The sequence below is a fragment of the Dufourea novaeangliae genome, unplaced genomic scaffold (assembly GCF_001272555.1).
Source record: "Dufourea novaeangliae isolate 0120121106 unplaced genomic scaffold, ASM127255v1 scaffold125, whole genome shotgun sequence".
Lineage (NCBI taxonomy): Eukaryota > Metazoa > Arthropoda > Insecta > Hymenoptera > Halictidae > Dufourea > Dufourea novaeangliae.
In genome coordinates, this window is record NW_015374020.1 from 4,121,333 (window position 1) to 4,139,115 (window position 17,783).

At 42.7% G+C, this 17,783-nt stretch overlaps 1 protein-coding gene across 1 annotated transcript; it reads left to right on the forward strand.

Moving 5' to 3' along the window:
* Positions 1-775: 775 nt before the first annotated feature.
* Positions 776-14,619, forward strand: LOC107189027 (protein Star-like). Its single transcript, XM_015577458.1, has 6 exons — positions 776-1,251; positions 8,916-9,107; positions 12,063-12,276; positions 12,756-12,920; positions 13,255-13,446; positions 13,528-14,619. Exons 1-6 carry the CDS (start codon positions 1,178-1,180, stop codon positions 13,711-13,713), a joined length of 1,023 nt encoding a protein of 340 aa, XP_015432944.1. The 5' UTR covers positions 776-1,177; the 3' UTR covers positions 13,714-14,619.
* Positions 14,620-17,783: the final 3,164 nt, after the last annotated feature.

Here is a 17,783-nt window from a genome sequence, read left to right on the forward strand (position 1 = left end):
TACGCCGCCTTCTGGCATTTCTAGCCGGGGATCGTTGCCCGTCGCCGCCGCCGGCTGACGACGTCCACACACCGGGACACCCGGCGTGATACATACACAGTATACGCGCCAAGTGGGAGAGCCGGCCAGACGGCGCGAGAAAGAAAGGAAACACGGTGCCGACGAAGAGGGAAAGAGGCGACAGGGGAGCAGCCTGCTGGCCGTGTGTATCGTGTGCCCGAGGCGGTCTGCAGTGCGACATTCGACGGACAACAACACACGCAGCGACGAAGACGACGACTTCCCGTCCCTATCCGGCCCCAGCAGCACCGCTAATAAAACTTTCGTACGGTCTCTCCTTCTGTTCCCGACCACGGTAGACACGCGGTTGGCCGACGCAGCGCGTTCTCTTTGTTCCCTCGACTCCTTCGACCTCGAGAGTCGCGCTCGCCTGCCAGTCGATCGACGGGGACGCTAGTCGATCGTTTAACTCTTCGCGCGCGTGTCAGAGACATACGGGGGCTACGTGTGTGGGAGCACAGTCGTGGTTGGACAGTGTGTGTGTGTGTGTGTGTGTGGTGTGTGTGTGTTTTGCTGAGGATAGCGTATGTATCGTGTGTTGGTGAGGAAGAACTTTAGTAAGTACCCTGGGATGTGTACCTGGGACAGGTCCCGTCAGATGGCTTTGGGCAGTCGGATGCGTTTCTTCTAAGTCCTTCGTTAGATTGTAAACAGAAGGAAGAATAGAATTGTGCTCTCGTACGTTGTACAGTGTGTCAGTGTAAAATAGATTGCGATTGGGGCACGAGAGAATACACGACAGGTTGTGTCGGAATAGTGTATACTGATGTGGCTATAAAGTGTTATGAGAAGTTATTGGTGCATCAATGAAGAGAGACATTTTAAAAGATTCAAGGTTGTTCGGTTGAGTGGCTGCAAGGGAACGCAGGTTCTCGAACGGATTAAGTAACGAAGACCCGTCCCCACGACGAAGCTTTCATCGTTTACGAACGAATTAACCCAGGTCGACGTTTGCGGAAGGAATAAACCACGGTCTGGAGAGTGCAGTGACCGTTGACGGTACAACCGAACGCGACACAGAGGATGTGCAAGGTCCGCTGGTGAGACAGCACCAGCTAATGTCTTCCGGACGACACGGTCGCGTCACGACGGGCTGCGAGACAGAACCACCACGTGAATGCCGCACTCAAACGAACCTTCGTTCCCGCCGGGCGAATTATTTTGGACCGGAATGGAGCCCGTGAAAACCAAGTACGTAGACCCCTTCTAGAAACTCTTCGAAACCTTTTCCAATCTTTGACAAAGATTTCTGCAGGCCAATGAATGTATTTTTCTTTGTTTGTCACCTTGTACAGTAAATTGTCCATGAGTGTTCTAAAGCTTCTCGGCACTGACAAGGATAGACCCCCAGGTGTAACCTTTTTCAATGAGGTTTAGCAGAGTGATTGTTATTCCTCTAGCCCTCGTATATGTTTATACAAAATCTATCTTCTTTGTTTATTAAGGTTCTCTGAAAACGTAGGTACCATCAGAACGTGAGCAACTTCTCAGCACTAAATAGAAGTTGGAGGGACCAAAATGAAGCGCGTAACTTTTCGTCTCGAATCCTCCTACCTCTCCTTCTACTTTATAAAGAGCTTTAATCTAATTCCTTCGTTTCATGACTTTCCACGTTTTCGAACGGCATAACTCCCTCTTCCTCCGGAAAGGGACCATTTTCGCGATTCAGGCTCCCTAAAGCGGACCGTCCATGATTAATGGCGAAGGTCTCTCCCTTGATCTTGATCCTCGTCGAGACCTCTGGGTAGGTAGCCGACGTGACTCTGAAAGAAATCGTCCCGGACCGATTCCGAAATTCGTTTTCACCGATGTCGATATCATGTTACCGTTCTCGTGCCCGCGGCACCGTGACCTGCGATGAATGGAGCGGGAGTTTACCAATAACTTTTAACAGCTTCGCAAGAAGTTGTTGCCTCGCGGTACGACTTTTCATTCTCGTCGGTCGCTAGATTCGTAAATATTGTATTTCATGTTACACACGCCTCTACGAGACGCCTGGACGCACAATGCTCCAAAATCAGAAGTTACTAGCTCGAATGGTCGAAAACAAATTTCTTTTATTCAGCACAAAACTCATGTCAACTGGTCATTAAGCACAGAAGTTTTGTCCCATGCGTTGTTTTCCTTTCGTATCACAATCAAATATAGAACAAAAAATTCCCAAATTTTCATTATTTGAGTTAAACGACCGCATCAGTTGCTAAATTTTGATTCTGAACCAGTGTGCGACGTCGCGAGAGTTCGCGTTCACTTTGTCGATCGATCCTTAAAAATTCCAAGACTCCTGGGAATTCGTACGGAAAGTGATCTGTATAATTCGCGAGAAACTTGATCGGTAGCGTGAACTGGTTGAACGAAACTCTGGGCGGGGAAGAGAGAAAGACGAATTGCTGCCACTCATTGTGTTGTTCTTGATGGAACTTTGCTCGTTTCGAGAGGATCCGCTCGTTCGTAAAGCCCGATTCACGCTCAAGTGAATCGGTTTTTACTCGGGATTTACGGTCTCATTACCGCGAGAGTGTGTGATGTCGATTGGGTTATTCATTGCTCTGTTTCGGATAGAATTTGGTTCCGTTGCATTCGGTGCAATTAACGACCGTTGTATTGCGAACTTAATGCGTTAATGGTACGCAAGATTATCGAAAATCCGACATAATAACGAGTATTTTGCAAAGTTCAACCAGGAGTTTATATTTTCTTTCGAATTTCTAGAAAACTTTTAATGGACAACGGATCTTGCATTTGTTTTCAGTTTCTGGAAAGTATGAAAATACGTTTGCGTGTAACGTAGTCTATTGATTTGCATTTGGGTTAGTCCCAGTTATAATTTTTAGTTTCTGTGTTATCGTACATTTGTATATTTCTAGCTGTACGAATTTGTTTACGGTTTTTCGGCAAATGATTGCCCCATATAAAATCCAATCTCCGTCTGTTAAATTTGTCAACTATGTTTATTTTATCTGTCCCTTTGAATTGCACTGATTACAGATTGACGCGGTGATTGGTTTTCACAGAGACCAATTTGTTACGTCGCTTTTTGTGTCTTTTATCGTCGATTCGACGAAACGAACTGGAAATCCCCGATAAAACTAATCGCTTTGTTTGTCGTTGCATCCACGATCCTTTCGTATGCGAATCTGTATGCAGGAGCAAAAAGGCAGTTCATATCGTCGCCATTTTTGCGATCAAATTGTCTACGTTGTGAATTACTCTTTATGTATTTGTATTTGGGTTAGTCCCAGTTATTTGCGAATGTGGTAGTTGTGGATCAGGCTTGTAAAACTGATCAGCTTTTGAATATTTAAGCTCGACAGAGCATTTAGATTCCAAAGTTGCCCTCATTTTCTGATTTTGCAATTTCTGTGATGTGTAAACTTTTGATGTTTGCTGATTCCTTCTACACATCTTTGACTATTTAAATGAATTATGGATAGTATGTCAATCGAGGTATTTGAAACGTAAAGAACTATAACATTTAAAAAATTTTAACGCCTCCAGTCATTTATTTTCCGTTGGATGTTATTACGACAGAATTTTTCATCTATTCTTGGTTTCCACGGGAACAATGGAGTTGTCGGTGGTCAAACAATCGAACATCGAGGAAATATGAAAGCGAATAACACGTTACTGGGAATGATGCAATTCTTGTAATATCTGTCATAGAACCTCGCGGTTGTAATTCGCATTGAAATGCCTCGAGGGATTTTCAGGTGTTTTTTTGCTTCTTTTTCATAAAACTTTGGTCATCAAAATTCTGGCCGCTTGTGCCCATGTTTTTCTCCGCTTATTGTTCGTGGTCGTAGTTGCATTACATTATCAAGAACCTCTTCGCCAAGTCTTCCGTTCTTTAGATACTTATGATGTCGCGGGATGTCTTTCTTTAACTTTGCGAGAAATAAATCATTCAAACACTAACAAATACCAAGTATACACCTCATTACATTTTCATAATACACAGAGACTTCCAATTCCTGAGGATATTTTTATGAAAATAAAAGTGTTACTGTTATACTAAAAAGATGTCGAATCACCAAACCTACATCACCTATTCCCTCCCTACTCATCAATACCCGTGTAATAGAGTCGTAAAAGAATAACGACGCTAATAAAAGTACAGAATGGTGCGCATGAAACCGGCCTTAAACACAAAATATTTTTGAATATTTCATTCGAGGTTGGTTTTATGTGCTCCACTCCAGAATCTAAATAAAGTCTAGGATCCAACACTCTATAAAACTCGCAAAATAAGGTCTCGGAGACCGACAATGGCAGTCGTTCTCGAGCAACAATCGCGTCCTCATGGAACGAGCATAAAGGCACCCTCTGAACGGCGTCCTCTAAGCCAATACGATCTATTATTTCGAGCCCGTTCCCTTCCCCTTTTATTCCCGTCGACTCGGTCTCCCGCCACGGTGTACCCAGTCTTTCTGGCGAGTCGAACCCGGAAACCGCCTCCTGGGCTTCACCGTAAAGCCGAGCTTTCTTCCGGATGAAAGGTCGTCGAGCTGTGAAGCTCTCCTCACAACGAAACAACGGTACATATACATATAAGTATATGTATACGCTTCGAACCAGGGCGACAGACCTTCTTTCTGGTCGTCGTCGTCGTCGTAGTCGGTGGAAATTGAAGTCGGGCGTTAAGCGACGCCAACAATTCGGTCGGTTAATTTAAAGGGCGTTCAACGGCGTGCTGGTTGTTCTCGTCTTCGTAGCTATCCTCTCGCGGAAATTAGGCTGCCGCGGCTCTACGTTTCCATGTACGCCGGACGGCGTTATTTCCACGTATGTATGTATGGAGTTTCTCGACGGATATTGGAATGTAGAAAGAGAAAGACACGACGTGTGTGTTCATTAATCTTTAGTGCACACAGTTGTGACGGTTGATTATAGTACCTTAAGTTGGGGTAACTTTGGTTCAGTGCGACTTTCTCCCTAGACAGAAAATAATCATCATAGCTGTGTAAATTGTTAAATTGATTTTTTTTTGCGTGAAAATGCATTTGATATCAAAGCAAAATCGAAAATAATTATTTTCTGTGCTTGGACTGACCTATATCCAAATGTAATTCACAGAAATTTCGTCGAAAGAATAATTTCTGTAATCTGTCGAGGATTCTGTCAGGTTTCAAATAAAGTAAATCGTATTAAATATTTCGCTATACAGAGTTCTAAATAATTTTACGTGCCACGATTAATTTGCGGACCATCAGTGCTAATCCATGAAAAGAAACACAGAATTCCACGTTCAGACCCAGGTGCAACGAATTGAAAAAGTTCGGGGGTTAATACCAAAAGATTTCTTTATTCGTTTCGTGGTTGGTAAAACGTACCCGGACGTTCACTATTCATCTTGTTTCCCATTTCCACCCGAAACTATCGCATTTGGATGGGCTAGAGAGTCTGTTTGTTCACGGTGGTCTCGTATATTACAATCCTTCTGAGAGGACGCGGAAATCCTGCCTGGCCAGCGGTCTTTTCGTTTCCCCCTTCCGTTGTTTCCAACTTGTGTGGGTGTAGCCGCGCGATCGCTCGTGGAAAAAATCGCTTAGAAAGTGCGCGCCGACTCGCGTGCACAACTTTATGCTTTACGCTCGCTGGAATATGGAACGCTCGGACCGTTTCGCGTGTTTCTCGAGGAAAGCAACGTTCTTCATAAGGAGCCCACGTAATCGTAACTGAATCTTGTTTTCGAGACAATGAAGTGAATTGAGGAATTAGAATTGCAATTACAGCAACTTGGATAAGATGATGGCGCAGAATAATCGAATTTATAGCCTTTTCGACAGGTGATGTTCCAATCGAATCTACGATTCTATTATTCTTGATGAATTATAGATTTCTGTAAGGAACACTTTGGTGACTTTAGATCGGTCCAGATTCCCATTAACGAATTAGAGTTATAATATAATGATTAGAAAAGGAGGTTCTACTAGAATGTTGCCCATCAGATACACTATTATCATCCATTTCCTTCGACGTTTTATCATCTAAAGATAACATTAAAATATATCGTACATCTTATAAATCATCCAGTATCCTCATATTACCGATCGCAACGGGGAACGTAGTCGCAGAATGTATAACGAACCGAGGATATGCACTTATTTCGTAGCAGTAACCAGCGACAACATCTTCTCCTCGTTAGCTCTCTGTCTCGTCTAATTACGGTCGGTACAAGAAGCAGTGGCCCTTGTGCTTGCTTTCGAATATTTTTCCACTGGATGTACGAGAAGAAAAATGCATGAAAAAAGTCGCGTCTTGGAAGTTTCCCTCGCGAGCCAGCCAACGAACTGCATAATGCATCAACCTGACGAACGGATGGGGAGGCAGCGAATGAAAAATGTTACGTCGTTCCTCTGGTAGCCGTATCGCGCCTCATCGATCCGGTTCTTCGTTCTTAACTACGACCACCGTCGTGTTGCTATCGATAAATCATTTTTTCCAGTTTCGTACGCAGCCTGTTTGGGCGCGTACAGAACAAGACGATCAAAATTTTCCCGCAATTGTTCCGCGGTTGTCGTCGTTCGCCCGTGATCCACCATCGCCTGGTAACGTCGTTATGTCGCAATGTTACGCGAGAATCGATCGCGAACGGGGTCGCGAGCGCGTTACACACCGATCGTTGTACCGGGGAGCAGAGGCAAGTTTCAGATGTAATTACGGTTACAGCATCGCGTGAAAGTTTAGAAACTATCCATTGGCTCTCCAGCGAGTCGCAAAGTTACCTCGATTCTACGCGATACTCTGCTGTATGCCTGGGCAGAATTTTGGATTACTTTTTTTTCATGGTCACACACGGCTGCTGGTGAGAAGTTCGTGAACATATACTGAATATGTTTGTCTTATTGTACAGAGCCAAAAGCCACTGACCATGGAATGGTGAACTGTTAGTTTATTGACATTTCCATGACCACTGAAATGGATAGTGAATTTTGGAGCATTCTGTTTCTTACATGTTTTGGGGTAGTTTTTTTTAGTATGGATGAGAACGAAAGGTGAAGAACTTTATCTTGTAATTAGATAACATGTCCTTTGATTGATTTGATTTGTTACTAGATACTGTATGTATCCACTTCAACTTAATCAGGTTTCCATTTCTTTCAGAATCTTTTTACATCCAACCTATAAGGAAGTTGTTATTAGCATGCCTGTTTCTCTTTCCCCCATGATTTCTTTGAACCTTCAGCCGCACTGACGGCCGCAGTCGATTTAAAACACCTAGTCTTTGATACCCTACAACTCCATACAAAGTTATTATATCCACTCCATCAAATACAAGATAATCCATACCCTCGTCGAGGAAGTGTCTTTGATCACTGAGTAAAAGTCAATCGTCCTTAACAATAAAACTACCGAAGACAAACACGTTTCTATTTCTATCACGTTGGAAAAAGGGACAGGTGGCCGTAGAAGAGAAACAGCGAGACAGAGAGAGAGTCAGGAAGAACGAACGAGGAAGATCCTTCGGCTAGCTTAGTCCCCGCGAACACGTGTGTATATGAACACAAGGAAACTTACAGAAGTTCACCTTCTCTCCACCGTTCTCCTCGCGTTTATCTTCCCTGGAACGATCGATCGGAATTCCCTTTCGAATCGCGGCAGGATCTCGTGCCCGTTATCTTGTTATTATATACCACCGATGCAATATGCATGCAGGCTTTTAGCCGACGAGCGGCTGAATTTAAACGCGGCATTAACTCGAATCAAACTCGAAGGCCCTGTGCACGCTATGCGATCGTATCGTGTGGCTAACGTCGGCTGAGACGTCTACGAAGAAATCGGCTTGACGATAAATCACCCTGAAAACTCGTCGAAGGGTGATTCTTTATCGAGGAAACATAGGGAAGAATGTTACGTGAATGTGGTTCGAGACACTGTTCCTCGAGTTTATTCTTTTGTCGGTCTCTGCCTTTTTGACCCGTTTACTTCCACTTTCTGCAAGGTGGTGATAGAATTTATTGTTCAATGATATATTTAGGTACAACGAATACAGAAACACCTTGTTTGGGTATTTTCTGATCTTGTTTCGTTTGCATTTTTGAATCTCATGAACCTTAACACTAACAAATAAATTTTGGTTAAAATATTAACACGAACATTACTTTTTACTTGAAGAACAAAAGATAATTTGTAGGCGGATTACACAACAGAGTGTTAAATTTATTGTACAAGATATAGCGAATTCGTAACATATGCTCCCTGAGGACCAACAACCACCGAAACAACTGAAACTAAACTGGAACTATTCGAATTGAAATTTGAGTTGCTAACACATTCTACTCTCCTGAGTGAGATCCAACACCTTCCCTCCTCGAATCACATGATTCTCCAGAATGTAGTATACCCAAAGGTACGTTTTCACGTGACACTATATTGTGACTTTTACAGTCATGATACTAAAAATGACACTATACTATTGTAACTTCTGTCGTCGTAAAAACTAGATCTCGTGTTGTCGTGATGTTGGTCGCCATTGTCATACAGTGTCACGACAACAAAAGCCATAACATTTACTGTCAAGTGAAACTGTACCTTAAGTGTTCGATACTGGAAAAATAGTAAATAAAATAAGCGAATTTCTGTCTGATATAATTCTGGTGAAATAAACCATAAAAATCTATATTTTCTGGTGAAATAAACCATAAAAATCTATATTTTCATAAATATTCGAGGTCTATCTATAAAGATAACCGTCAGGAGGTGTGATCACTGGGGTAACTGAAAAGATTTTTCTTGGGTGTGTTATCCTTTATCTAGCAATTATAAACCCACTCCCACGTAGCAAATATCTACATTATAGCGTAACGATCAACGGAGACAACAAACCTAACCCAGATGCTTTTGTGTGTTTTTAGAATGGCGGCCACGGGTATGCCGCCGGTCACCGGTGTGCTCCAACCACCCACGGGCTCGACGCTGACAGGGTCCACGATGTCGAGCCACAAGAAAAGCTGGTGGCGAAGAGTGGCCCCCTGCCTCGCCTTTCTCGCTGCTTTTTCCACCGCCATGGCCTTGCTTCTCGTCTGGAGCGAAGCTGCAGCCTTGAGGTAAATTTCTTTATCTCGCTAATGGCGCGACGGGGTGGGGGGCGTACAGGTAACTACGCCGATTTTATTGCTGTTTGGAGGCGTTGCGGAGAAAAAAATTGGCGAGACTGCTTTTTTGTCGACGTTGTTCCATGGAATTCTCTCGTTTTGATTAATTGACGGTGAAGAAAATCGGGATTGTATCTGTTTTGGATAATTAGGATGGAAATTTGTTCTGTCTCGATTAATTAGGGTTAAAATGATCTGGTTAGGTTGCCTCCATAATGGGTATTCGAAAGTATTTGGGTTATGAAAATACATACGCTGTAGATTATGTACTTTGGTGCTCACAGAAGTTTTAATCCTGCTATTGTCCTCACTTATTCTTCACGTTTTTATTCCTTTGAATAAAATTATAGCAAACTTTGAAGTGATTTGTTTTTAAGAAATGGGAAATATACGAAACATTGAAGGTACGTTGTATATTAAAAAGAAATATTTTAAAACTTAATACCTATTGAAATATAATCTTCATTTCGGGTCATATATGCCTGAGGAGAATGTAGCAGGGTTAATTAGAAATAAACTTTAGAGGCTGTGATCACGATTGAATGACGTTTACTCACTAAACTGGATGTTACAAAAATTCTAGTTGATGAAATGGATTAAGTCACGAATGCAAGAAGAAGGAACTTTTTCTACTCTATTGTGTTTTATGTCAGGCAAGTATTTACGATCAAATTTTACGTATCCACACTACAAGTATTTCGATTCTAATCGGATTTCTAGTATAATTTCACCGGGAAGACTTCTGTAAGATTACATAAGTCCAGAATGAAGTAATTACTCCACGGTACCGTAGTTACGGTTCACAGAGGCTTAAGCATTTCAAATGAATCTCTTCTTTCAAGAAAGTCTCCCCCTCTGCGTCTCGAGAGTCCGTTTTGTTGGGAAGTTCCACGGTTTCGTAATTTCTTAAAGCGCGCGGGGAGGGGAGGGAACGTAAACATTTTTGTTGTCCCGTAAAACTGGAGGACTCGAGTGCGCAGAGATTACTATAGTGGTAGGTCTCAGTCGTTTATGATGCTCTCTATTAAATGAGAAGGAATTTACGTCGAGCGAGCGCTAAAATCCAACGAGAAAAGTATATTATTTTTTACGTGTACGGTAGGTATAGTTCGTTTATAGACTTTTATAATGCGAGAAAAGTGATTCAAAGGGGTGTTCCATTTCGTGGGAAATCGAGATGAACGGTTTATGAGGGTCAAACGCGCACGTTAAACTGACGTACATTCTCGTTCATTACCATTTTTCTCGTCGAATAGTTTTTCGAATGGATTTCCGTATTCGCACCGATGATGAAGGGTGCAAATCAAAGCGATACGTGTCAATCCGATTAAACAAGTTCACGAATAATCGTTTGGACTTTAAAGCTTAACGCAAGCACCGTTATCGAGGCTGCATCGTAGGAAGCCAAATATTTGACCGTAGCTTTCGACAAAGAACCGCGACAAAGTGCTTAGCGCGTGGACGGTAGTTCCGATATCTTGTTGACAGACATAATCCGGGGCGATCCTGTTGATTTAATAGAACATGCAATATTATTGGTCTGCGAAGATCAATTGGCAAGAACGTATAGCCATACTATTTAGCAGTAAACGGAGATTTATTCGTGCCTTTGTCACCGTTTTCGTTACTGTGTCGATTCTTATTTCGGTTCATTTTTCAATTGTACGAATTTATGGGAGATATCATCGAGTGAAAACAACGAACTCTTTATCCAATAAAGCATTCGTCGAGGCAACAAGTTTCCATTCGAATTTTTATAAATTAGCCCGTAAATATTTACAGAAACATCCGCAGTCTGATGATCTTATTTTTCCCAGACAATTGAATATACATAGATTCGAATAAAATAAGAATTATATTCGATTAAAGGATTCATTCCTAGGTTGATGTTTCGTTTTATACATCCGTGTCTGCCATAGACGCGTAAAATATTGTCGATAAAGTTTAGAATGAATCTGATGATAAAGATCTACCGCTACGTGGCTTATTCTCGGGATCGGATCACGGAGATACAGAATGTAATACTATGTTATTCGGTGCTAGACACCGCAGAGTGAGTGTATTCCATAAATAAACCATTAATAACATTCCTTCGGCGGAACAGTCTCAGCCAATTACCTCTTACCTGGACAAATTGCTGTCTGCGGAATCGCGTCTGCTGGGCAACGAAGCGGTATTGTCTTTTCCTCGAGAGATCGGCGCCAAGAGACCCTAAGAGAGTGCAATTGTTAGACGTGGCTAATTACTGGGTCACTCGATGATTATCCTTTCCCTCCGACGACGGCGTGGCGGTTGCGCGAAAGGCTATTAACGTCGCTCGACAATAAGCTTACCGGAAAAAAAGTACGTTCAACGAGGCTTGTTAGTATTATAAGGCGATTACGATTAGCAGACGGACCCCGTGACTTTATGAAATGAAATGCTCTTGATGAGTTGTTCACACGTTCGACGTGGTAACTGATTGAAAATGTTTGTTTGGGAAGAAGCGAATGAATGATTACAGGCGTAATAGCTTCTATTGTTTATCGTTGGTCAAGATGATTGGAGGCTGTACATTACCTTTCGGGTGAATATAGAAAACAATCCAAGAAATAATCTCCAAATTGATACGAAAGAAATATTTCTACCTTTTGAGTGAATGAACTCATCCAAAAGGGGCTCGTGGTATCTCAAAATTGATACGAAAGAAGTGTAGGTACTTATTGAGTGAATATAGATCACGCAAAAGGGGATCTCGAAATTCTCCGCGAAGGGTGGGAAAGTAATCACCGACGAACCCCGCGATTTTCACCCTCCCTGTGTCAACCCCAATTCCGCGTATACACGCGTCACACGTACGCGTATGTGTCAGGCTTAATGAGACTGCACAGGATCGTGGGCGCATTAAAGCGGACGTACCCGTTCCAGGAGGCAGGCGTTCGACGCGAACATGACCAGGGACTACGTGTTGAACAGCGTCTCGATGGACAATCCAGAATTGGTCGCGTACATCAGGGAGGTCCAATTGAAGTCCACCACCCAACAGGACCCGTTGAACGCGACACAGACCACCGAGGAGAAGTACGTGGCCGGTTTGACAGAGGGGAAACGCGAGGGTGTCTACGTGGAGTACATTAGCAGGGTGAGAAACGAGCTGTTAATTCGTCTAATTGCTGGCCGAGCAATTGCTGGTCCAACAGAGGGTACAACGTGCTTGTAAAATCAACCGGTAGCTGAAGCAGTCGTGGTTCCGGAAACAAGCATCGGTGACGTAGAAATATGGCGTGAGATCTTGACGTATGAACTGCGTAAACTCTGGGTCGGTTAAGATTAGTCTCTATTCAACGTCGATGTTTATTAACGGAGGAAATTCCAACGTTGAAATTGTTCATTCGTAGTTATCGTAGTAGAATAAGCTGTACCTGGTAGACATGGGTAGAACACGTTTATCGGAACATCTACTTTATGATCATAGCTAGAAGAACTCCGTTGATTCTTTTTAATTTTGTAGAATCCTAGTATCTTCCGAGTATCGTTACGTTTCTTCTGAAATTAACGTCTGAACGTTTTTAATAGTTCGTGATTGTCGAGACATTATGGAGGTTTGTAAATCTTGTGTAGATAGGAGCTGTTTCCAGCACAGGCTGGCTCGAACGGAACCTTAGCTGGCGGGGTGTTCTCGTGCTGACCGATCCTAGAAGCTTCTTCGAGGCTCATAGGAGCACGAGGAACTCGAAGACGAAGGTTCTACATGCTTGTCTTAGCACCGATAAGGATACCAAAGAGGCAAGTGGACCCAGTGAGCATTATTTCAATATTAACTCATTACATAAGTCACAAGCAGTGAAATAGGGCGATTTTTATACATATAATTATTTAGTACTTATAAAAGCGTACAAGAAAGAATGTAAGTACTATGAAAAAAAATGTTTGGATCGGTACTTTTTGTGTAATGAAATATTGTGTTTATGCAACTTTGGGCAATTGAAAACGTTGGACCTTAATGGGAAACTGCAACAAAACGGTTGTGTACATTGAGACAGCTGACAAGAAAGTTGGAAAGTTCTTCAACCGAGCGTCATAGGCCCCCGTAACACAGAATACATTATTTGAATTACAGATTACTTATCACCAGGAGTCTGAGGTCCAAGTTACCAAACTGGGGGAGGGTCCAAACAGTTTAGTGTCTTCAGACGAGGGTCTACCGACAACAAGATTGAAATGTTTCCCTTTATACAGCGTCCTGTTGGCTTACAGCGCCACCACGTTGGACTATCTGAGTCTGGATAGTCCAGACGCCCAAGACGGCCAGGTAGATTATCAATATTTCGATTCTCAAGATCACCATCAATTATGCTTCCAGGGGAAACATTTAGAATTTCCTTTGGCACAGGTGCTCGACACGATTCCCTGGGAGACGACGAGAATATCCGTTGTTTCCATACGCTGGAGTCCTCATCACAGCGAGCTGGAGACGAAGACTCTGATCGATAAGATGACTAGCAGACGATACAAACTGATGCACACCACAGACACCGGGAAGCTGATCTTCATGTACAACGCGTTGCTTAAGATTTGAACATTGACTCAGACTAGCTTTCAACACTGGACCGTTCTACGTCCCCTAGGACATACAAGGAGATCGTGACGAGAAACGATATTTCACCGTGAGAATCGAGGATCGTTCGATCACAACGGTGTACCCCACCTTCATCCAGCGACCAAACGATTGCAATTGTCACGGGTGCAATCCCGTTTTCGTCCCTGGAAGACCACATCCGTGCACCATTCGAACGTATCTTCAATTTCCGGACGAAATACGTTCCTCTTCCATCCCTCCGACAAGGATCGTAGAATAAGTCGAGTTTATCCGTAGATCGCGACGAATTTCTAGTTTCGCCCGTTTACAATTTCCACTTTTTGTCGAGAGGTAATCGACGATATCAGTTTGTTCTTTTTTTTTTAAGTTCCCCGTCGGCGCCGATTTAACGGACACGTGACAAAAGGACTGAGATCTGTTTCTCACGCGTAACAAAGGCGCCCGTATGTATTTAGTCTCCCCGCGGACCGGAAGTTCCGACGCGTGTGTCGGATCGATCTCGAATCTCGCTTTCTTTCCCGCGTTAGGGCTCGCGCACGCCTTACGGAAGTGAACCAAAAAAGAAAACAAGAAAGGGAAACCGAATAAAAAGGATGTGGAGAGAGATGATCGTGGGAGAAACGCGAGAAGTGGTGTTTAGTTTCGTACTTCGTATTTTAGCCTAGGTTCCGTTTTAATGTAGTAGCGGTTAAGCCAGCGTAGACACCCGGGACGTTTTTTTTTTTACGAACGATGTAGATTTCTTTTATTTTTGATTTTTTTTTTGTCAACAAGCGACAGCCATGCGGTTCGACGTACCCTTCCCCCTCCCCCGAACCGTTAAGATACTCTCTGTCGTGAAACCGAGCTGTCGCAGTGATAATGAGTTACTCTGATTACCTACACCACGGGCCTTACTAGCACGTAAGTCGATATTTAGCCGAGATATCGTAGAATACAGGTGAATCGGGTGCGTGCTTCGTTAAGCCACGGTTCCACTTGGTTGTAGGTGGAATGAAGAATACACTTGATACGGTTCTTCGGGTATGAAGGAAACTCTTAAAGTTATTTTTGAAGGACAGTGGACAGATTGAGGAGATGTTTCCACGAGTTTTTGAAAGCAGGCATTTGTCGAGTGGAAATCTGGCTTAACGGGGGTTACTTTCTCCCGTCGAGTTCGCGGTTCGTCCAGACTGCCACTCCTTTATTTTTACGATGACGATCTAGCTAGTATCTTGCTGTTAGGTGTACCAATATACGACCAATCTGGTGTACCGATAAGTATTCCACGATTTTTTTGTGAGATTCTGTATTTATTCTCGAAATAACTCGGTATAATTTCAATATTCTACGTCTATTCGGACTAAATAGAAAATCAGGAAGGTTTTCTGTTAGAAACCAAAGTGGAGTACTTGCTAGTACATCTAGTACTTTGTTCCGTCTGTTTTATTCATTTTAGTCGGGCGACCTTACTCTGTTGCCTGGTACACATTCTGCTAGTGCTTTCCTTAAAATCATACCTTTTCGTTCAGAACGTCCAAATTTGAATAATCTAACCCTCTTTCGTTCATTCCACCAAAGTGTCTCTTTTGTTCCATGAATCTTCAGCGACCTTATAACTCAAAGTCAGAAATCATTATTTCCACTTGTTTCATTATTTTTGCTGCCTGATGAGGATCCTTCAGATATTATATACTTAAACGTGATTATACATGTTACTATAATCCGGAAAACATTCCGACACGGATCGAGGAAACGATTTTCATTCGTCACACGGGGATAAAGTAACCCTTCGAGGACTCGATTCACGATACACGGTCCCAGCGACGTATATTCGCGGGACATAGGCGTCGCACTTACAGCGGTACAGTGGACTCTCGATAACTTTCTGCGCTCGAGACTGTAGGAGGGGAAATTTTTTGAAAACGGAAATAGACTAACGTTTGGAAAGATAGCTGCTCTTGGGAAAGTATCCTCACGAGCAAATTCAGCTTCTGTTAGGGAAAAAATGGCGTAGGGGAAGGACCTTTTACCACTTGGTCTCGGGTGTTATTGAAATTTATGCCAAATTAATATTCAGTTTAACATTTATTTCAGTACTTGAAATATATTTACCATGTTGTAGGAGGCCCTACCCCTGCTCTGCTTTTTCCCCCAGCGAAAGCCGAGTTTTCTCGTGTGCGGAACATTATCGAGCGGAAAGTTATCGAGAGTCAACTGTAGTACTTAATTGTACTCCGAATCAGGATGAAGTTCACAGAGGATTTAACGAGCCGTTTCGACGGGCACCGGGATCGAGGCGGATTTATTACTCCCAATCGACGATCATTTCGCCCGATAGATCGCGGTCACGGAACATTTAGCCGACTCGAGACGTGTATCATTCCTCCTGGAGAAAAGTAATCGTTCCTGTTTCCGGTGGACGATGTCGTTATCGGTCGCATGCGACATTTATACGGATGAAAAGGAAGTTCGATATTTTCCGGCGACCTGTCGCTTATCGATCGAGAATGGACACAGCTGCGTTCACAGACTCCGCTCATCGTTCGTCCGCGATTTGTCAGTAAGTGATCGATTATTTTTTTCTTTTTGCAAAATAATAACTGTGGGTCGAATTCAGAATATCCTTTGTGCCCTTTTTCATTTTTGAAAATGGCGGAGGATGTTAGAGAGAATGTATGTCAACGATGCAGTACAGTCTTCTGATTTCACGGATACGTAATTATTGAATTTCATATGATTGATTACTTACTGGTGAACTTAATAAGTGCACGGTGGAGATCTGTCGAACATAGTTCTCCGATCGTTCGGTCATGTTTCTTGCCCGTTTTTCTGGACCCTGAAACATTTGTACGATTCATTCGGAGAGGACTGAACGGATTCTTTTGGAGAACAATAAAGGTAGATATTTTGGAAGAATTCTGGCTTCGCTGTTGGACTTTGTCAGTGTGTCTTGTACCTCTAGTATTCCGTATTTATCGTTCGAACGTTCTTCTTATAGACATTGTGTGTTCTAGCAGGAGAAGTAGAAATATCTTTCAGCCATCAATCTTCAAAAATATATTACGTAAGTATTTTCAGCAACTAAAGGTATGTATAATCTACAATTTTATTCTTAACATACATGTACATTTTTTCATTCCTTGCGATGTATGCGGGACTTTTCACTCATTGAAGCTAATTCCTTATTCCAATTTGAAGGTTTCGAATCGGAACCTTTTTCGTACCAATAATTGTCCATGCACTAAACCTCATTTCCATGAAAAAAGAATTGGTTTCCTTAAATTTGACGTTGCAGTTTCTTCTAAGAATTGCGCAACTTCGTCCCACTTCTTTATTCCCGAACAAACACCTAGCCTCCCTCTTCCCCAGACCGTTGCAGAAATCATTCCAGAAGAATTGGCCACATCCCTTAAGAGAACAATAAAGACAAAGACTTTGAGAGATTGTGTGCTTCGTCCTACTTCTCTTTGAACTTCTTTACCGCGTCCCCTTTCTTCCCGTCGGCACCTCAACTTTCTTTCTTCTTTATCTCGAATCTCCAACTGAACTTTCCTTGAAGCCCTTTCATCGTCCACCTCTATCATTCGAGCTGCCGTTAAGCTGATGCATCGAACTGCGAATGGTCGAAACTTAAATTAAAACAGCACCATAATTCATCGATAAAATTGTGTTGCTGTTTTTCTCGTATATAGGCGTAGAATTTTCGAACGGACTTCTCGAAGAATTATATCGGAGTGTTAAGCTAGTACACTCGAAGGAAATTTTCACGCTCGAGGGATGCACGTTTTTACCGGGTAGAATTTTTATTTCTTTTCTTTTCTGTCTTTTTGTTGGAGGGGTAGAAGTTCGGAATAAATCGTGGAAACAGGGGCAAGAAGGTACTGGGAGAGGAAAGCGTTTCTCGAACACAGCAAGAGCACGTTTTTCACTGTTCCGTTCTCTTTTAAGGAAAGAAGAAGTATGATTCGACACGAGAGACTTTTAGCTCGTTGAAAAACACGAGCGAGGAGAACATTGGCTCGATAAAGAAGCTAGCACCTCGAGAATATACCGTTACCGGAAATCCA

Excerpts from the sequence above, each read along its gene's own strand:
- LOC107189027 (XM_015577458.1), top strand. The coding sequence starts at position 1,178 with ATGCCGCACTCAAACGAACCTTCGTTCCCGCCGGGCGAATTATTTTGG. Across the intron at positions 9,108-12,062 it reads AGCGAAGCTGCAGCCTTGAG|GAGGCAGGCGTTCGACGCGA; the intron begins GTAAATTTCTTT and ends TACCCGTTCCAG. Across the intron at positions 12,921-13,254 it reads CCGATAAGGATACCAAAGAG|ATTACTTATCACCAGGAGTC; the intron begins GCAAGTGGACCC and ends TTTGAATTACAG.